Genomic DNA, 22592 nt, shown 5'->3' with positions numbered 1-22592 from the left:
GAAAGCCTGGTAGTCTTCTGTGAATCTGTTCATCAGCTGATTCATTCCTTTGACATTCTCCTCTTTGGGGATGAGAAAGGGGGAGAATTTATTTTGAAAAAAATAAATTATTCAAATGAATGTTGTGTGCAACAAGAGAATAACTTTTTGAACCACAATAAATATGTGTCTGTGAGCATCTGTATGTGAGTGTTCATATTTAATCTGCATGAAATTAGCTCACTAACTAGATATGTATTGGGAATAAGCAGATGAAATTAAACAAAAGAAACACATATTGTGCAAAAGTTAGTCCACCCTGCCTCCTTTAAATCCTGCCTTATAAACAACTGGTTACTGTGTTATCAACTCTATCTCAGTGCAAGCTCCGACTCTACCTTGAACTAATAACAAAAACCACAGTTGCCAGCGAGCACTACTTTATGCTAAATGGTCATAATTTCTTAACTTGTTGATCACAGTGTCTGACATTATTTCCAGTATATTTCACAATAAAAAAATTACTTTTTGGATTTAAAATTTTTCAGAGCTTTTATTCACACTCTTTTCTCAGATATTTTCAGTGTAACAGAAAACTACAAAAAGTCAAGCTACAAAACACATAATATACTTAAAGTAGAACTTGCATCAACCTGATTTAGCTCACAGTAAATCTTTTTCACTGGATTTGGCAAACAGTCCATTTTCAGAAGCTTGATCATTCAACTCCAGTCTCAACAGCCACCTTCTAATAAAAAGACTAAATTTTGCATCCAAAATTTGACAACGATTGATGAAGATTGTCTTTGCATTAGACTTGTCAAATTTGAGGACTCCAGAACTCTTAAGATATAACAATGTCCAAATAATCTTAAACCCATTTAACTTATATAGCTAGCTGCATTAACATTAGCTTTCTGTCACTGATTTTCCTTATTTTTATCAAAACCTTGTTTGTAAGCTCCATGTTTTCATCCCACTTGTTTTTCTCGGGTCTTGTGTATGTCACCAAGTTCTCAGTATACTGCAAGACTGACTTCAAAAACCTACAAGAAATAAAACCAAAGAAGAGAAACTCATTAAAGAATTGAAAAAGAAAAAAATAAAAATATCTCAATGCCTGATTTAAAGCTGCTACTGTCTTCAAATTTCCAAATCTCCTTCAGGATGATCAATATATTAATGTTTCTTCTACTTCCAGAAGAGAACCGCTCCCTCATTCTCATAGTAAGAAGTGATGATTTTCAGAACTGCAATTAAACACTGCCACAGAAAGAATGCAGTGATAAAATGTGATAGAATTCTCCCCAAACAGCTTCCTTTCCTTTCTCAGTCAAATGTTCACAATGCCTATGATACCAGCTGTTGGATTGACACACAAGGACTAAAATTACCAACATATTCAATATAGCTTTTATGTATTAGTATTTTTTGAGTGTGTGATCATTCTCTAAGTGGTAAGGAGAAGTGTAATAAAAAATAAAAATATGAATAACTGGACCATATATTTTCAACTAAGTTATTTTAGTTCTTCAGTGAACATTGTCTGAGATACGGTGATGACTGTAATGACAGAAAGAAGGATGACAATGTACTAAAACTCATGCTGTACCTTTTTATTTTTTTCTCTACAGGATTTATATTACAGACCAAAAAGGAATGTGTACAACTTCCTATTTTCATATAGTCAATCTTATATACTCACTTTAGATACTGCTGATAATCAAAAGGATTCTTCTTACAAACCAAATGGATGCTGACTAGTTCCAGAGTAACCAACACTAAGATGAGCCGTAACACTGGAGACAAAACCTTAATGCTAGAAATAAGCACAATTTTTAAAAAAATAAACAAACTAAAACCAAATTAAATAGAAATCATTAACAAAAAATTCTTCAGACTTCTGGATCCATCCTAAATAGCTGGATATTGCATGGGGTAGGGGGATGGGAAATACTATGAAAAGTCCTTCAGCAAAGAGCAGAACAAGTATCAAAACTATAAATGAAGACTACCAATTATGAAACCTCAAAAAGAGGGAAAAAAGATAAATACATATAGTTAAGATTCCAAAGGAAACCTCATTAGCACCCATTACTCCATAGATAAAGTGGAGTTCAACTGAATTGTAACTGCGTGTTGTCAGTTTAAGCTATGTTTCTTTAATGATATGGTTAACATTTTTAGGAACATAACTTGGTCAAGAATATCATAGTTTTCCCAGTTTTTAAAGTAGACTCATAAATCCTTTTAAAGTAGATTTATAAATGAAAAACACTTCTGAATAGGAAAAAAATTCATGGAATACTAAACAATCACCCTACTAGCTATAAAGATGCTGACCCAGGCATAATGATAAAAAGCAACAGAACTAAAGTAGGTAGAGTCTTGAAATCAGTTTAACCTATTGCATTGAGATAAAGCATTTACATGCTTAAATAGGAAAAGCTAGCAACTAAAAATACAATCTAACATTTAAATGATAGTTCTATTTGAATGCTCATAATTAACAGTGATCTAGCAATGCTAAAAATACCCATTAAATTATTCTCCAATTTGAGATTTTCTTGTTATTTCAATTTTACTATGTAACAGAAATCTGGGTTGACACTTAACTCTGAAAGGGTTAACAAGAACACATAAACACTGTTGACTTTAAACTTCTGAAACTGAAAGCTAGCAACAGCAGCATGCAGCCACTCTCTCATAAACCTAACCACAAAGTAAAGAAAAATCATCAGCCAACCTGTTCAACATTCGTAGGTAGTTATGCCTCTGGCGAGAACGTAGTGTCTTGCTCATCCACTGTCTGTATCTCAACTCAGCGCTGGCAATAACTTGTTCAGACACGTGATGGCACTGTGTGCTTATTTTACGGAGTACCACCAGAATTTCCAGAACGGGTCGTGGAGAATAAAGCGTGCAAATATGCGTATCACAAAGTTCAATCAACAGCCTCCAAAACAAGAAGAAATTGTTAATGTCAGTCTTTTGTTAGCTGGATTTAGCATGAGATGTATTTCGGTTTTGGTGTGGTTTGATTCAAAATGTTTTAACTCAGAAAACCTCGAAATAGATTACTTCATGACTGAAAAAAAAGCAAGGATCTGTGTAGTAGGGGTAGTGATTGTGTTCTCTACCACTGTACTGAATATAAATGCAAAACTACTGGTGATGAATATGCTTCCCATTTCAGATCAAAGAAATACAACCACAATAAACAAAATTGCCTGGCTGAAATGATACACTGAACACATCAAATCACAGCAGGCTTGTGGCTGAAGCCTCCCACCATGGTTCAATTCACAATGAATTAACATCCACCATAATAAAACTCACTCAAACAAATGGTATGAATTAGTACTATCATTAGTGTGTGGTCTTTCTTCTGAGCAGAACAAGAAGCAGACTTAACATTTCATAAAATGCAGGTGGTGAGGCCATTGTTTTAATCAACACCACACCAGATTATGCTTTGTTAAAGGACTCAAACGTCTTTCTGCTGTCCAATTCTAATCTGCTGTGCAATTCTAATCTGCTAATGTAATGTGCCACACATCACTTTAAACACTCTGTTCTTACAGAAGTGTTTCTTAATCTCCCTCATGCCCAAATTATCTCTGAGACAGCAAAACATTAGTGACTAAAAGTGATAAAGGCACAAAACTCTCAAAATGGTTTAACACTTCAGTAATTAGGCTGCTTTTTCATATTGAGAAAAGTGCAGATTGATGGGTAGGAAACAGAAGGCACACATGCTACATAAGTAAGGCAACAGGTAAAATCCTCTTTGCACTATCATGTCCATGCCTAACAGGTTTGATTAGGAGTTTTGTTCCAACATATTCATTCAGTCACGGGACTCTTAAGATTGTGACAATTAGAAATCAAATTGATTTGATCATTACTCCAAGTCAGATATAATTGGAACTAACATACCTCCAAGTCTGACAAGTATAACAAGGTATCTTCTATTTTGGGCTCTTGATACTAAAGCAGGTAAGAACAGAATTATATAGCAGCGTATTATTCTTTTCAATGCCATGAATAGCTGTGACACCAAGCACACTCAAATGAATTTCTGCTGCAGTTTTAGCACACAAAACAGACTGAAAGCAACTTAATCTAGTCAGTACGTAAATATTTAAAGAATTTTGCTTCCCCAGTCTGAAAGAATGGGTTTTTTTTATGCTAAATTCCAAGTAAAATCTCTACTGTAATAATGACACAAATCTACAATGTCTCAATTTAGTTTTGAAGATGATGTCCAGCTGCATTCTTAAGATTTTTAGATTAAATCAGCAGCAACATTAGAAAAGTGCATGCAACATTTCAAGTATTGTTCTAAAAACAGGGAAATGAGTAACTTAGGTTTGAGAGTTCTTGTGTTGGGCTGCATGTAGAAGCTGACAGTGGGAATCAGGAGGACAACAAACTCACCTCTCTGTTAGGACACTACCAATTGGATCATCTGAATTATAGCAATTCCGGGGCATATATTGCTGCAACTGAGATATAATTTCAGATATCATAAAAATTAAAGTACTAGCTTCAGCATTTCCTTCCAACCTTAAAAACAAAATAAAAAATTAAGATTTGAGATGACAAAACTGTGTAGTACTTATTTCTCAAATGGCATAAATCAAGATGCAGATTTTTTGGATAGCAGCATATTCAATGTCCACTTTCACTCTCTGATACTATGCTGCTTTTCCCTCCACCTTATAAGCATGATTTTCTTTCTCCAACTAAAAACAACCTTTTCTCAGTCGCAGCAGCCTTTTGAACCCCTCTTAATCCTCTATTCTCTCATCAAAATCCTGCAGCATATTATGTGCCAGATGCATTTAATTTTCACCTCTCAGCTCTAAACAAGTACAATTTCCTCCAGGGTATTATTAATTACTCCCTCCTTTTCAGATAACATTGAGAACATCACCTTTTTTTTTTTTTCCCTAAGCAATATCTCATGTAAAGTCTTTCACTGATTTGGTTACCAAGCCCTTTTCAGAATAAACAATTCTTTTCTGTTTTACATATTACATAATCATAGAATAGTTTGGGTTGGAAGTGACATTAAAGATCATCTTGTTCCAACCCCCTGCCACGGGCAGGGACACCTTCCACTAGACCAGGTCACCCAAAGCCCCATCCAACCTGGCCTTGAACACTTCCAGGGATGGGGCATCCACAACTTCCCTGGGCAACCTGTTAATAGTGCCTCAGCACTCTCAGAGAGAAGAATTTCTTCCTTACATCTAATCTAAATCCACCATCTTTCAGTTTAAAGCCATTACCCCTTGTCCTATCACTACATGCCCTTGTAAAAAGTCCCTCTCCAGCCTTCTTGTACCTTCAGGTACTGGAAGGCTGCAATATAGTCTCCCCAGAGCCTTCTCTTCTCCAGGCTGAACAACTCCAACTCTTTCCGCCTGTTTTCATAGGAGAGATGCTCCATCCCTCTGATCATCTTCATGGCCCTCCTCTGGACTCGCTCCAACAGGTCCTTGTCCTTTTTATGTTGTGGGCCCCAGAACTGAACGTGGTACTCCAGGTGGGGTCTCACAAAAGTGGAGTAGAGGGGAAGAAGCACCTTCCTCAATCTGCTGGTCATGCTTCTTTTGATGTGGCTTGGGCTACAATTGGCCTTCTGGGCTGCAAGAGCACATTGCTGGGTCATGTTGAGCTTCTCATCAACAGACATCCCCAAGTCCTCCTCAGGGCTGCACTCAACTCATTCTCTTCCCAGCCCGTATTTGTGCTTGGGATTGCCCCAGCCCATGGAGTGCTCCCTCAGTAAGTTTGCAGATGACATCGTTGGGTGGGAGTGTTGATCTGCTGGAGGATAGGAGGGCTCTGCAGAGGGATCTGGACAGGCTGGATCGATGGGCGGAGGTCAACTGTATGAGGTTTAATAAGGCCAAGTGCAGGGTCCTGCACTTCGGCCACAACAACCCCATGCAACGCTACAGGCTTGGGGAGGAGTGGCTGGAGAGCTGCCCAGCAGAAAAGGACCTGGGGATGCTGTTTGACAGCCGGCTGAACATGAGCCGGCAGTGTGCCCAGGTGGCCAAGAAGGCCAACAGCGTCCTGGCCTGAATCAGAAATAGTGTGGCCAGCAGGAGTAGGGAAGTGATCGTGCCCCTGTACTCGGCACTGATGAGGCCGCACCTCGAATCCTGTGTTCGGTTTTGGGCCCCTCACTACAAGAAGGATGTTGAGGAGCTCAAGCATGTCCACAGAAGGGCAACGAAGCTGGTGAGGGGTCTGGGGCACAAGTCTTATGAAGAGCAGCTGAGGGAACTAGGGTTGTTCAGTCTGGAGAAGAGGAGGCTGAGGGGAGACCTCATCGCTCTCTACAACTACCTGAAAGGGGGTTGTGGTGACATGGGTGTTGGTCTCTTCTCCCAAGTAACTAGTGATAGGACGAGAGGAAATGGCCTCAAGTTGCCCCAGGGGAGGTTTAGACTGGACATTAGGAAAAATTTCTTCACCAAGAGAGTGGTCAAGCATTGGAAGAGGCTGCCCAGGGAGGTGGTGGAGTCACCATCTCTGGTAGTATTCAAAAAACATGTGGATATGGCGCTTCAGGACATGGTTTAGGGTTGGGTGTTAGGTTGATGGTTGGACTTGATGATCTTGATGGTCCTTTCCAACCTTAGTGATTCTGTGACACATGTGCATGACCTTGCACTTGGCCTTGTTGAACTTCATTAGGTTTGCACAGGCCCACCTCTCAAGCCTGTCCAGGTCCCTCTGGATGGCATCCCTTCCCTCCAGCATGTCAACCGCAGCACACAGCTTGGTGTTGTCAGCAAACTTGATGAGGGTGCACTCAACCCCACTGTGTGTCGCTGACAAAAACGTTAAACAGTGCCAGTCCCAATACTGACCCCTAAGGAATACCACTCATCACCGGTCTCCATTTGGACATCGAACTGTTGACCGCAACTCTTTGAGTGCAACCATCCAGCCAATTCTGTATCCACTGAGTGGTCCATCTATCAAATCCATGTCTATGGAGGGTACATACCCTTTAATTGTTTGAATGTGTTCCTCAGGCACTGTTGGCAATTCAGGCCATAAATGAATGCTCTTCATACATTCCAGCACCTCAAAAATGTTTCATGAAAAATGTTATGTAAAGTGTAGCCTTTGACAGACAGGACAACATATTTTACTTTTTTTAGTGGCTATTTCAGAAAAAACTGCAATAGGTACTAAGTTACCTGTTCAGTAGTCATAACTGTGTAAGCTGACATAAATTGTTAAAGATTTATGTTAGGGCAAAAAGTCTCGATGTATGCTTTCATGCTAAAACATCATCTGAATAAAGTAATTTACTGTTCTTTCTTCCTTTTTTTTTTTAATATAGAAGATTAACTAACTTGACTTTTGTAACATATGGTCTGAATGCTGTTGAAAATGAAAAGCACTAAGTAAGTCTACTGCAGTCTCAAATTAATAGAGGAACATCTTCAAGTAGTTCAATAATTCATAAACTGATCAGCAGAGAACTACCACAACACTTGAAAGTAGATTTTGCTACAATGACACAATCTTAATCAGCTGGCTTTCATACAATAAAAACCTTCGTTACAGCCTAATGCAAGATTCCTAGAGACATGACCAAACAGAATGTTCCTGCCCTAAGAAAGCACAAGGAGATTAAAACTACAGAACAGCAAACATTCAGGTAAGAATAAAGGTATTCAGTGATCTAGAGCACAAACACAGCACCAATTGCATCAACAGAATAAGTGTGCTTATTTACATCTCATTTTAGCAACTATAAATTCCCATAAATCCCAAAATATGAAATAAATATTTTTATTATAAATATATTTATAAAATAAATCCCAAAAGATAAAATTAAAAACCTTATTAAAAAAATATGTAGGATTTTAACGTTTTAGGACAATTCAAAGCATGAGGACAACAATTTGACCAATTTTAAGGACCAAAATGCTTTTACAGTTGGAAGTACCTACCTGTTTCTTGAGTCGGGATATTGGATGAAATTGAGAACGGTAGCAACTTGCACAGTTGATCAGTGGTTTTATGAGCGTATGTTCCTGATTTACAAAATCATAGACAATACACAACAGTTTCTTTAAACTGTCCTAATCGTATGCAGACCGAGACTTACACTTGATTTTATGCAAGCCACCTATAATACTGAAGTCAATAAAGACTTCCAAATGTCTGAGGGCTGAAAGCAGTAATCAGCACAGTTGAGCGTTTAAAGCTCAATTTCTTTGACACATTTTAACTATGAAGCCTCAGAGCAGCTGAAAGAAAAGCAACCAAGTATTCTTTTTAATGCAGCAACATGCAATATATCTTGAGAAACTAAAAAAAGCTGCAACTAATAAAGAGAAGATTTATCTCACAGTTTGCTGTACAACATTGAAAGAAGTAATCCCAAATATTAGAAGGAAACTGGGGGGAGAAAATGTAATAATTGCTAATGTTGAGACACATATATTGCTAGACAAAAAGTGTTCACAAATTCACAGTATAGAGTATGGATACAAATCACACCACCATTAGTGAGTCACCATGATTTATAGTGTCTCAGAGAAAAAGAAAAACTCAAATATCACATACCTCAGTGGCTGAGCTACTGCTGTTCTACATACCTTTCCCATAATTCAACAGATAAACAGGCTAGGTTTTGATACAATTTGACAAATAAAATTAAGTAGAATCACTATAATTTATGGATCAAGCATATGAATAAGGAGCAGTTAAGCAAATAAATTAAGGTACAATAAGAAAGGGTAAAATTTTGGAATTTTCTGTACTTCTTTGACTACAAAACTAGAAAAAACATACTTTCACAACTTTTTACTTGGAGGAATAATTCATTACCACAAAAAGCTGCTGTCAAGAAAGATTCAGTCGTAAGACTCTCTAAAATCAGATTTCGCATCCAAAACAACTGAAAAAATCTTCCCAGAGCATACTACTGATCCCTACCTTAAAAGCAAACATGTCCTCATCTGAAAATCTGCAGAGAAGAGTAATTGCAAATGCAACTATCTGATTAGCTACTTCTCTGGGAAATGCTTTTACATTGATCTCTCCATGGCTTAAACGATCTCTTACACGTGGACCCTCCTGGTGGTTCAAGAAATCCCAAAGAAATTCCTGTGGAAACACACACCAAGTGTATAGAATTTATTCTATGCGTAGTCACATAGAATAGAACATACCCAGTTGTCCTGGTTTCACCTGGGATAGAGTTAATTTTCTTCACAGAAGCTAGTGTGAAGCTATATTTTGGATCTGGGATGAAAAAATGTTGATAAGGTACTGATGTTTTCAGTTGTTGCTAAGCAGTCAAGGACTGTCCAGCCCGCCAGCGAGCAGGCTGGGGGTACACAGGAAGCTGGGAGGGGACACAGCCAGGACAGCTGACCCAGGCTGACCAAAGAGATATTCCATATCATATGATGTCATGCTTGGTATATAAAGCAAGGAAGGGAGGGAGGAGGGGAACAGGGATATTCAGAGTGATGGCTTCTTGTCTTCCCAAGTAACCATTACACATGATGGAGCTCTGCTTTCCTGGAGGTGGCTGAACACCCTCCTGCCAATGGGAAGTGGTGAATGAATTTCTTGTTTTGCTTTACTTGCGTGCGCAGCTTTTGCTTTACCTATTAAACTGTCTTTGTCTCAACCCATGAGTTTTCTCACTTTTACTCTTCCGATTCTCTCCCCCATCCTACCATGGGGGAGTGAGTGAGTGGCTGTGTGGGGCTTAGTTGCTAGCTGGGGTTAAACCATGACATCACTGTGTAGAATAGCTCTGAAAGATAGGTATGTGATCTTCTTTAGGTGGCATGGTGGTGTTGGGTTAACGGTTGGACTTGATCTTGAAGGTCCTTTCCAACCTTAATGATTCTGTGGTTTTGTGATTCTCTATAGGAAAGGGGCATTTAGATGGTCAGAAAAAACAATGCAAACCATGCTTGCAGCAAAAAAACCCAAGGGCCACTCAGCCATCTTGGTAGCTTCTGTGGAAATTCAAAACTAACACACGTGCTATTTCGTGAGAGGATCTCCTTCAGCTTTGTGCCCCAAGCCCTCCACATCCCCACTCCCTCTGGCAAGAGGACAATAAACTCAGGTCTCCCCTACAGTCTCAAAAGGCCTCTAAATTCAACACCCACAGTTTTCACATTCACTATCTCTTTGGGTGGCAAGATTCAGGATGTGCTCTGGTAGGTTTGCAGCTATGTTTTTGTGACATCTGCCCAGATAGTGTAAGGTGTTTCCCAGAAGCAATCAGAAATAAGTTCTCATTTTCCCTGTATGAGGCATCAGTTTTAATTCTGCTCCATTCAGCTGATCTTCAGAAGTCTGAAGACAAATATCTCTGAGACTTCTACGTTTCATACAGAAAGAGAGTCTTATATCCTAACCCAATATAGCTTGTCAGGTACTACTTTGTATCCTTCACAATGAAAAAGGTTAACAAGCTTCTGGTTCTAAGCTGCTGAAGATAAGCTATGTGAAATAAATTAGTATTAGGCATGATCATAAATATATTACTAAATTTAAAAACAAACAAATCAACAAGAAACATCAAACAAAGAAACAAAAAAACCTTTCAAAACACTTGCCATGGCAGGTTCCCCAAGAACTGCAGGAAGCTGGTTGACGACTTCATTATCCAAATGCTTTGCTAGCATCTAGAAAAAAGTAATTTGAATAAAAACTTATAACTGAAAACCAAACAACCAAAGAACAAACACCAACTAAAGTAATTAGTTTCCTTCATTTTAAGCAATTACTTCCCCCACTCAAGAATTAAGATTCCTAATTATTACTGACAGACAAGTTGAGATCATTCAAGAGAGTTGTAAAAGTGGGTGTTTCTGCTCGCAATGTTTACTTGTATTTATTTTGAATAACCAAATCTAGGAAAAATGACAGATTGTATGTTTCTGTGAGATGATGTATTTCAAGATAAAAACATTTAGGAAAAATGAATGTCCATTCATTAAAATTTGTACTAATTTTGGTATTTTCTGGGGGATTCAAAATTTAAAATGTTTACCGTCTATCATTTTCTGTTTGGAAAAAATTTAGAAATAATGTCTTATCTAACACAAGAAAGTGCCTTCTGTTCTCTAGTAATGGGAAACATGCATGTGCTTAAATTCTGACATTGATATATATTAAAAGAAAAAAAAATCATGAGTACCTCATCAAAAGTGGTGTAGAGAGCAGAAGGCTAGAACAAAAGACAATTAATATTACTTGATTTTCAAACTAAAACAATTAACTAGACATGTATATCAAATTTCAATTTATTCATTTGCATGAGATACCAGAGGTGCAAGAATAGCAAAAAACCCCCTCCTTACAAATGAAAACAGGAACTGATGGATTTTGTGTAAAGTTTTTAAAAATAAATATAACGTGATCTACTTTCCACCCTAAATGACTGTTTCTGAACTTTGAAGTAATTTTTAAGACCTCTTTTACAGGCAGACATCTTTAGAAAAAAATAAGACGCATTCATGAAACACTACTGGAAATTTGTAAATAATGTTCCACAATTGAAAAAATTTGGGGGAAAATCTGTAAATGTTTAGACACTATACTTCTAGAATAACTTTTTCACAAATATTGTTAGCACTAAATCATAACTGACTTTAGACAGAAATTTTACCTCAGCTGTTAGCAATCGATTTGGACACTTATTAGTCGTAGTGAAGAGCAATCTAAGACCAACTTCCAGTTGAGGAAGTAAGAGAATCACACAGTCAGCATACCTGAAAAAATAACAGAGATACCCAAAGGGGTTTTCCCCCCTTACAAATATAATCCAAATGGAAATTAAAGCCATCTCAGATTTACACACCCAGACCACACAATCCAGACCAAAATTCCTTCATAATGCACTTTGTAAACAAACAATAAATGACTACCTGTGCCCAACAGAATTCACCAAATTCAAACCAGCTCAGAGATGATAATAACTTACAAAAAGGTAGAGCACGGGAGAGGAAAAAAAAAATAAATAAATAGTGGTACATGGTTTTGTTAACTCAACATGTCAATATCTGACAATTTGTTGCCACTTGCTTTGTAAAGCTCTCCTTTTTGGCTACCTCTGCAATAGTTCTTTTTAGGTTTCAAAAGATAGTTTATAATCCTAGTTGGCACAAAATAAAGTAAGTCCACAAACTTCCTCAGAGACCACCATAACAATGAGTAACTATATGTTGTTAAGTAACAGATTTAGCAAAAAGCTCTGGAATCTACAAATGCTGCTATTATTCTATAAATATAGAATATATTCTTTTTATATTCTATTAAAAAAAAAATACTGTTACCTGCTTTGCTTGAAAGCTGTTAAAGCAGCCATCCAAAATGGTAACATTGTTTTTAATACAAAACTGGACCGTTTTACTAGCTCTTCAGCTATGGAAAGTGTTTCATGATTGAGATCTGCAAGTTAGCAAAAAAACATTGATAAGCTACGTACAATCTATGGTTTACTACTTCATTCTTAATATTTCATGCAAAATATAAGATTATTACAGCATTTGTGAAAGGAGACAAAAGTTATCCGATTTATTTTAACTATGCAAGTACAACGGTAGTCATATTTAAGATCAGAAACTGACTTTGTAAGATTGCATTTTTAGCGATAACATAAAATTACAGAGTAAAAACGGTTAAAAAGCTGTGGCTGCTTTTTACTAAGACTAAAAGACTACACAGCAACTGGACCCAGCTTCTGTTGAATTGTTCTCCACCTACTTCAAATACTTAAAAAAATTGTAATATATATTAATCATTTTAATTCAGTAAGTAGTATGAACATTTGAACATGAGCACTTTGTTCCTACTTTATATTTTCTGTGCTGACATTTAGCATAATAAATCAACACTTCATACTTCAGGGCTACCATATAATGAAACTCACACTTATGAATTCACATTATAAATACCTTATCCAAAAGAAAGCTTAAAATGGCAAGTGCAACTTGATTGCAGCAGGTGTTTTTTCAAAGCAAGTCAACAGCTATAGGATTTATACTACATGATAATTGGAATGTTATCAGCTTGATTTGGTTCCCAAAAGCCCCATCTCAATTCCATGAACAGATGTTCCACTGGCAAATTGATTACATAGCACAAACTGACCATGACCACCATTGACACCAAGATTCCCCGTATGATGCTCTTGCTTTAAAAAGAGTAGGAATAAACCAAGTAAGGTCTGCAGCCAGGGAGATGAGAAGATTTTTATCTGACAGTTCAGGTCCTTCCCTGAGAAAAGCACTAGTGTACTGAGGATGTGTCACCACCCTTTACTCTATTTCAGCACTGCCTTCCCTGCAAGATGCCGGGCCCTCCTGCTGGGACCGTTGCAGCAAAACCTGCTGATTCCGGAAAGAATTAGATTTTGTAAAGGCAAACCAGATGATTGTTACATGAAATGAACTCACATCATTAAAAAAATGGAACATACGGTTGAAGTCTTTTAGAAGCAGTAACATTACACGTGAACTGTGAAAAATGCATTATTTTCAACAGCACTTTTGGATAGTGAGGCAGTAGCAAATATAGCATTAATAAAAACTTGCTAATGGTTAAATACTTGCCTGGAAATACATCAAGCTCCTCTAAGCTAACGAACATCACATAAGGTCGATGTACTAAAACATGTTTAGTTTGCAGAAGATACGTCTGTAGCAACTGACCCAATCCTGCAGTTAAAAAAAGCAGCATAGCACAGTATCTAGGGAGAATACCATAATATGTTAGAAAAGCTTACACAACTAAGACTTTTGCAAAGAATCAACATTTGTGGGTTGAGGACAAAGGTTTTTTTTTTGCTTTTTCAAAGAACATCCAAAACCTATGCTCCCCATCTCTTTTGAGTAGGGGCACTTAATAATTAATTGTATTCACAAGCATGAAAAGAAAATGGAAAATTAGGAAAAAAGCATCACTGTATTCTACATTGGCTGCCGTTGCTCCTCCACCTACTCCATTCCTCTGCCTTTTGTTCCGAGTTATTCCTTACTGCCCTGACAGACAAGTAACTGGGTTTCAAAAAAAGACCTTGAGCTTTCTTGCATTTCTTTCTAATAAAAAGCCACTGGTCCTGAAACTGTCCAGCTTTATAACAGTTGTCGTATTCTATGGAATTGCCTTTCCAAAAGAAGCAGCAGCAGCAGGGAAAAACTGTCAGGATACTGCCAGAGGCCTTCAGACTTTTTTTAATTTTTTTTTTTTTTAATAACAGCAGTAAGTTTTACTAACAGCTTTTCAAGCACTCTCAAGTCTGACTGGTAAAAAAATGAGATTCTTTCTGGCAACTTACTTTGCAGGAATTTCTTGTGGGGATGCAAACCCATGCCACAAAACATTACGAAGATTCAGACCATACGGAGATCCAATGAATACCCTCAGTACATTCATCTAATGAATAAACAAAGTGATTACTGCATGAAGAAATGTATTATTTATTACCTTGTATCTTTCCCTGATAGAAGATTTCATAAGTTATTGAGAATCTACAATGTCTACTGTCCAAATGACTGGCCACAACTTGTCACAGTAACAGCAACTCATTATTTGCAATTCCCAGTATTATCTGAAAGGAAACCTTTCAGCTTCCTTGTACACACTACAGAATATAATATGGGAAGAACAAAACTAGTTATTAGACATTCCAAATGGTTATGATAGGCAAACGAATTAGATCAAGTTTAGTTCTTTCTTCTCATACTATAAATCCACCGTATTTTAATACAAATTAACATAAAATACAGAATTTGCATTCAAAGCTGTATTCCCAGTTCACTATCTAGCAAAAGGGAAACTTTTGTTTTATTTTTCAACGGTAAGAATTGAACTATTCCACATGCCATCAAGAAATAATCCTTATAACACTACTAGATAGGCTAACAATACAAGCTTCTACAGTTCACTTCCAATACTTTGTCCTAACAAAGAGTTTACGTTTGTAAAACTGTATGAGAAAGAGCACCTACTCTGTTTACATGAGTGTAAATGTCATCAGAATTTGGGTTTTATCATTTTTTTGCACGTGGGGATGAACAAGTTAGTTTCTTCTATTTTGAAAAATTCTAGTGTGGTGTATTTTATAAAGCATCTTACTACAGTGGTGGTGAACAGGAACAGAGCTTATAAGAAACAGCCAGTGCATGATGTGTATGTTCAATTAGTGCAACTCAGAAAGAGGCAGACAACTCTGCAGCTTGCTCACCCACTCCCTTGACAGATATGTGAAATTTTACATATATAGGTTTTTTTCATATAGAAAAGCAAATAAGAACTTACGAGCTTGCCTTAAAAAATTTTTTCCATTTACAATAGTCACTATTTTTGCCATGTATCCCCCATACTGTAACATGTGTAAAATGACAGTTTTTCCAATATATTACAGAATTTGCAAACCCTTCTTCAGTGCAAGCAAAGGTTATGCTTGGAAACCTGCCATTTGGCAAGAAGAAAACCAGCCCAGTATTTATTACTTATTTCAAAACTACGCACTTACTACAGTTTGTCCAAAGACAACCGCAAGCTGCTCAGAAGCAAGCAAATCTCTTAGAAGGAAAGGGCAATCTTTACCAATCAGTAAATATACCTATTAAAAAAACAGCAAAACAGATAACATAAGTAATTCAGTATATTCCTTTGTATTTCAAACATAAAACTTGCCTATTTCACCCAGTAATCATTTTCATTATTGTAAAAACATTAATCAAACAAAACCCAGCAAATCCTTAAAAAGGCCTCAAATTCTGTAATTGCATGACAAAATTTACAGAACATATCAAGAAAAAGTGGATATCCTACTTAATGTTCCCATAGTTAGGTTTTTCACAGTGTCTGTGAAAAGACACAGAAAAGCACATACTGCTTTTCACTTCAACAAGAAAAAAAAAAGTAAAGCACAGCAAGAACATGTAATTAAGGGAATAAACTCAACCCAGGACACCATACTTCATTCTTACCCTAGAAATCTATAGAGTCTATCATTGTTTAAGGAAGGAGATTTGTGGTTTGTCTTCTGATTCTGGCTGTTCCTTAAACTAGATTTTATCCTAGTTGGGCAATCTCAGCATCTCTAGTTTCAACTGCTATGAAGCCTTCTATTCTTTGTATTCTCCCTTATGTTCTTCCCCAGTCTTTGGTAATTTTTCATTACTTCAAAAGGTACCAGCCCCCATACTTGGGCAAATTGGTTTGTCTAGGTGTGAATTAGTCAATTGTTCTTTCTCTGACATTTCCTTCTCCAGAGCTCCTCACAGAGATTTAACAACCAGCTATTTTATCTTATCTGTGAGCAATATATCCCAGCAGCAAAGCCTGTTGGAACAGCTGTTGCTCCCTTCTCCCTAACCTGCATGCCCGTAAGTAGTGGTGGCATCTGTTTGTGTGGTCATGCAGTGAAGCAGATCAAGGAACTGATTCAGTGGAAAAACAAAAATGGAGGTATGGGAAAAAGGTGGAATGGTACCTGGACCACTATCAACCTAGCTTGCTATTAGGCCTTCAAATATTTGCGCTCATATAAGGTATAGAATACCAGTAAACAAGGCAGATGGCTGTGAAAATTGATTCATCAAACCTAAGCAGTGCTACCACTAAATTTTGAACCATAGCCTCATGTTCCATCAAAAAGGATTCACAATACACGTTTCTTAATACTAGTCAGAATTCCTAAGCCTATCATGTATGTACTCCTTGTGTCCCGCTGGTCACGGAACTCCTGCAGTATTACTCTTTAAACTTAACAAGAGTGCATACACTTACTAAATGTAGTAAATGTAAGGGTAAGGGTAAGAGGGGATGTGTTAACAAGGCAAATGTTCAGGACTGCAGGATGGATCCCAGATCTATCCAGCTGATCAGTTAGGTCAAGAATTTAAATTGTTAACTGACTTCTAGATGTTTTTGCAGCACAAGACTCGTGCTGAAGCACTTAAACAGATGTACACACTGCAAACAATGCTCTGAGGAAAGAAGTTCTCTAGCAGCCCATTTCCAACTGTATGCTCCTGCCTCTCCTCACAGAACTGATCATCTGTGGAAAGTATGCTGCTCCTTGCTTCAGTTAAATAAACCAGAGTAACAAAGACCTGCTATGTGTACATTGATTAAGCAAACTATGCTCTTTTTTAAATGAAATTTGTTAGTAACAGCACTCACACAAGCAACTCCACCAGCACAAGTGAAGGAGCCCCAGAAGATGTTTCCATTAACACAACTGGATCCAAAAAAGAACATCTGTTCAACTCAAAATGCAGCTGTGCTATTAGTGTACTACTATAGTACAGGGTAATCTCACTTTTTCAATGTGCAATTAAATCCAAGAGCTCATTCCCATCTTATAAAACCAAATCTGCAATAGACTCCTCATGTTGGCACTTACATCACCCAAGGCTCGCTCCAAGCATGATGTTAGTTTCATTAAGCCAAAAGCAACTTCTGTAGTTTGTGTATATTGTAGAACATCAAATACTTCAAGAAATAACTGTATGATGGGGGAGAAGAAGAATGTTGTGTTAAATATTCGGAAGGAAAAATCAAACTGTCAAAAGCACAGAGAAACCTAAACACTCCTCTGTGATAGTTGCTATGCAAGTGTAGACAGAAAACCATGACAAGGAGATAAAAAAAGTAGATGTCTGGAAGGAAACTGCCCTAGAACATCTCTAGTATTTTTAATGCCAATGTATCTAGTGCCTTACATCTACAAAAATTATTAACAATAACTTTGCACAGTAAAACTTGTCACTAAGCACAGATTATCAGAAAAACAAAATCCTACTATCTTAGGTTACAACAGGCCCAAAGCAGCTCATGTTCTCTTTGTGATAACATATAAAATCCAATTACAAAGTCAGGACAATTAGAAGCAACAATGTATCAAAGAAGTACAATTAGTTACAAATTCTAAGCATTTTGGTTCATTGATATCTCTTGTGTGTTCTTACACTAAACTTCCACAAAGGGTTCATGTGCCAAAACACAAATTGTCAACAGACATTTCCATACCTCTGTGCAGTTTGTCCAGTGGAACCATAATGCATACTGAATTACAAATTGCTCCTTGGTCAGAGATTTGAAGTGCAAATTAACAGATTCACATACAGGTCCTAATGATCGTATGCTTTTGACATAATCCACACTTCGATCTTAAATTGAAAAAAAGAAGGTGATTAAAGTACCAAACTTCCCGAAGGTCCAATATTTTAAAACTCACAAGGAGTAAAATCTGCTACAGCTTGTGTACATATTTAGCACAGAGAATTTTATCCAGGCTATTTTAGCACAACTAATACACTATAATTTACTGTCCAAAAGATCACACAGGTAAGATATAGAAAAGTAAAAGCGCAGTGTGAAACCAGACAAGATCGAGTACCTTCTCCAAAAAAACCCCAAAAAACAAACTTAGTGCAAGAAAACATGGAAGTAAAAAGGATTATTATGTTCTGATTTTGCTGAAATGGAAAGAACCTACCAGAGTACATAAATTCCACATAGTCAAGCTGGAAGCTAGTGCAGGCTTAGTGGGATCAGTCAAGTTGCACCCCTTACACTCTTTAAAGAACGCAGATGGATGTGGTACCTTACTGAGTAGTATCACTGTTCCCCTTTGGTGGGACACTTTTATAAGAAAATAAATTCTTCTGATTTACTGAAATTATATTGCTTGAGGCAGAAACATGCATCATTTTTTATCATCTCTGGAAATTAATAACTGAGCTTGCATGATGCAATTTCACAAATTAAAATTCAACAAGTTCATTAGGACATAAATACGTTGTTTTGGTTAAAAAATAATCATAAACTGTTCTACATACAGAAGGGAAACAAAACCAGTACTTCTGTACAAGCTAAAGTTGCAGAAACAAAACCAGAAGCAACAGTAGGAATACTGATGGCCCCAGAGTATTTTAAATTTACGGCAAAGGTTGTATAAAGAACACAGAAGAAAGCAACTATGAGGTAGGAGAGAAGCAGAACTGAACCCCTTATGTACAGGCACATGAAGTTGGGAACAAAGATGTATGAAGAAGGACAAGGAGGTGCTACCCATGTAGCACAGATTACATAAATCTTAGGAACCAGCAATAACCAAATACCAAGTGTGGATGAAACATTTAAAGCTCCTTGTAGGTATGAACTGTATATACCCTAATCTGCAGCAAAGCTAATAAATAATGTAATAAAATATTATAACTAAGTAAGGATTGCTATAAACTGTACTTAGATTCTGCATCAGCCTTAAATGTATCACTACTACAGCAAGTAAACACCAACCTGATTCAAGGTAATAAACATGCTCTGTAACAGTTTGCCAACACACTTTGCCATTTTCAGATAAAATATTATTAATATCATAGGTGTCTGTCTTCTCAAAACCAAGTTTGCAAATCACATAATGCACAGGTGGAGAAAGACAAGTAGTGACCGAGTCTGACAACGCCATCTAGAACACATACATACACACACAAAAAAAGTCCTTGCATTACAAAAGTATAGGAGAACAAAGAAAATTATTATTAAAACATACTCATAAGCACAGATATACAGATAGTAATACAGTGTCTGTAAACAATGTTAAGTTCTGCAAATGCAACTTTAATCTATGCATATGATGAAAGGAACTCTCTGAGCAGAACCATCTTTTGGAAAACTGAGGGGAAGAATTGCTCTATTTGCATAACACCAGGATGGTATATTTCTGAATGGTTATATCTACTGAACTGATGCCAAGATAGGTTAAAGCAAAAGACCTCAGTTTATATATAACTGTTCTGTCTAATCTCTGAGCTTGCAGGGAAACAGATGCTACTTCAAGAAAAACCAAGAGCTTCAGTCTCTATGACCAACAAAATCATTGCAGCGGGGCAGGGGGGGCAATGGGGAACATGTGAATTCTGTATGAACTGGCAGTAATGGGAGAACAATCTAAGCATAAATGTTCTTTGCACATTAGTCTAAACATTAGACATATTATTCTAAGCTGGACTGATTCTCAAGCACACATTTAAACTAAAGAATTTGCAAAGATGGAACTACTTATGCTAAGAAGGAGGAAAATGCTTCTGATTTAGTAAAACAAGTCACACTTCCTCATTAATCAAACAGAAAAGACAGACAAGAAATTGTTTGAAGATGAAGTATCACAGCAAATATAAAAAGATACCATTAAAGTGAAATTAAAAACATATTTTTCCTCTTTAATTAGGTGGTGGAGTTGACCTCACAGTACATAATTTCTGAATTCATGGCTTCAAGGAGAGACTACATATTTATATGGGTAGCAGCACAGAGCGAGTATGACAGTTCCTATAAGGAATTAGTAGTAGCTGCTATCAGGAGTATCCTGTCTGCTATTAAAAAAAATAAATCCAAAATGTTCATAAAACATGTAATTCAGTCCTTCACCTTATTCTAAGCCCCACCACGTTTCACTGTCAGAGACAGGAGGCCAGATCAAAACTTGCACTACCGCAGCCACCCTTTATTGTCTAAAATAGACCAGGCAAGGAGCAGGTAGCCGGCACTTTCAGGGACAGTACGCGACCAAGTCCCGGCTTTCCACGGATGGCAGGGCCGCGCCGCAGCACCAGCGCTTCCCCGGGGCCGGCGGGGCCGTAGGGCACCGCGCAGCCCTGCGAGGCCGAGGACAGCAGCAACCCCCGACCCAGAGCCCCCGGACCGCCGCTCTCGCTCACGGAAGCCTCCGCCCCACCCCACCATGGCGACCTGCTGCCGTTACCTCCGTTACTGCTGGGCCCGCCCGCCCAACGTCACGACGCTGTGCTAGCGCGCAGCGTCACGCCGGGCTCGCGCGGGAAGAGCCCCGCGCTCCACGCCGTGGAGCGCGAAGGCGGCTTCTCCCCGCGGCCCGTCGCCGGGAGCGGCGCGGTGTGAGGCGGCTGCGCCCACCTGCCTCTCCTCGGGGAAAGCGGCGCTGCCTGCCGCAAGCCATGGAGAAGCGCTCCAAGGTGCCGAAGCTCGCCGCCGCCCCGGAGGGAGGGAAGCGGCGCCAGGGCCTGTTGGACAAAGACAGCGTGAGCGGCCGCCGGCGCAGCGGCCCCGGCGGGGTTTAGCGGTTGGAGGCCGGTGCCGGCGGCGCCCGCCGGCCAGGCACACTAGCTGTGTGGGAAGGGAATGAGCGTGAGAGCAGCAGTAACGGCCACAACTGACGCGCCGCGCGCCCGTCACGTGGCCCTGGCGCGTCCGGGGGGCGGGGCGTGGCGGCCTCCCACTCCGCCGTGGCCCTCGCCCGAGGCCGGGACGCCGGCCCGGGCCTGCAGCGCTTCAGCTAGTGGGGGAAGGAGCGAGGAATGGGGCCTGGGCCCTCGGGAAGGACGGTGCGGAGGAACATGGGGCTTAGTGAGGGACTGAAAGGCGAGTCCGATCTTGTGAAAACTTATATCATAAATGCTTTTGTCTTGCACTGTTCCCATCTGTTTTACATCCGGTTTGGGATAGTTCATCCCCTGTCTGCTTGGCCAGCTGTCATGTTCACATCCCCCTTGCAGCTGGTGTGCTGCCTTTGGCATTAGGAGGCAAAGTCGTCAAAGCCTTATGAAGGTAAAAAGACAGCCAGAGCAGCCCTCCCTTTGGTGGTGCAGTCTTTCCAACTTGGGGTGCTACTGTACATCCTCTAAGGGAGAAGGTGTGCCCTCTTTTGAGGAAATAAACAAGAACTGTTTCTTTAAAGCAACTATTGATTGTTAAAACAGACTAATTAACAAACAGCATTTCTTTCAAATAGCAAAAGCTTTTTTTCTCCCAGCATATTTCCATATGTCCAAGGTAAAGCTAATGTAGTAGAGTCTGGTAGCATAAGAATGAGCTTTGTATAGTCCAATGCAGTCAGTTCTTGAATTTTTGAGAGATTCTTTCAAGAAGGATGTAAATATTATACGGAAATGTAATTGCAGTATTTGTCTTGTGAAATACAGAGGTAGGTTTATTAACTGTTTGTGTAGAGATACCAATAAGGTTCTTGATTGTCTCTTTAGTAAATGGCTTCTTGCGCCTGAGGAAATGATTATGAAAAATCTGTCACTAATATTAGCTGTTAAACTTGTAAGTAACAGCATTGTTAGAAGTCATGTGCTATAGACATGAATTTTCTTCCATCTGTAATGGTACAGGCTGAAGCAGTTGTGACTCATGTTAAACCACGTTAGCAAAGGACTGCTGTTTGGATTGTGACCTTTTTCACAGGTTCATTTCCACTGACATGGATTGGGATGCTCATTTGAGCAGCTCAGATGGCAGACCTGAGGTGGTTTTTATTCTGTCAGGGGACCTGTGATGAGCCAGTAGGGGCTACAGTCTTTATAGATCTGAGTTTCAGTAAGAAGATAATGAGTGTCCACAGCCTAAGTGCAAATGTGTTTGCTCCTTGCATTTTTAGTGTAGTGTGAGTACTGTTCAGGGTTTACATTGTTGGCATGGTATCAACAAACACCTGCAGCTGATTTGCGTTAGGGCTGCCAAGATCACTGGTTTTTAACAGGATTATCTAACAGTAAGGAACCAGAGGAGAGATGTACGTAATGTCTATGGTGTTG

General features: G+C 38.7%; 1 protein-coding gene across 1 annotated transcript; it reads right to left on the bottom strand.

Moving 5' to 3' along the window:
- Positions 1-574: 574 nt before the first annotated feature.
- Positions 575-17470, bottom strand: ERMARD (ER membrane associated RNA degradation). The gene is made up of 15 exons (XM_081997282.1): positions 17417-17470; positions 15536-15625; positions 14336-14433; positions 13611-13747; positions 12333-12447; positions 11666-11768; positions 11195-11224; positions 10611-10679; positions 8962-9132; positions 7971-8054; positions 7013-7092; positions 4420-4548; positions 2726-2935; positions 1685-1798; positions 575-1025 (listed from the first exon to the last, which is right to left on the bottom strand). Exons 1-15 carry the CDS (start codon positions 17453-17455, stop codon positions 866-868), a joined length of 1629 nt encoding a protein of 542 aa, XP_081853408.1. The 5' UTR covers positions 17456-17470; the 3' UTR covers positions 575-865.
- Positions 17471-22592: the final 5122 nt, after the last annotated feature.

Source organism: Phaethon aethereus (assembly GCF_964289735.1).
Source record: "Phaethon aethereus genome assembly, chromosome: 3".
NCBI lineage: Eukaryota > Metazoa > Chordata > Aves > Phaethontiformes > Phaethontidae > Phaethon > Phaethon aethereus.
Note: the sequence above shows the minus strand (reverse complement) of the source record. Positions and strands in the feature narration are given on the sequence as shown.

Bases quoted from the DNA above. Each gene is read 5' to 3' on its own strand.
- ERMARD (XM_081997282.1), bottom strand. From the start codon at position 17,455: ATGAAACTAACATCATGCTTGGAGCGAGCCTTGGGTGAT. The intron at 12,448-13,610 runs GCAAGTATTTAA...GCTAACTTGCAG, and splicing joins GGAGCTTGATGTATTTCCAG to ATCTCAATCATGAAACACTT. The intron at 7,093-7,970 runs GTAGGTACTTCC...AACATTTTTGAG, and splicing joins TATCCCGACTCAAGAAACAG to GTGCTGGAATGTATGAAGAG.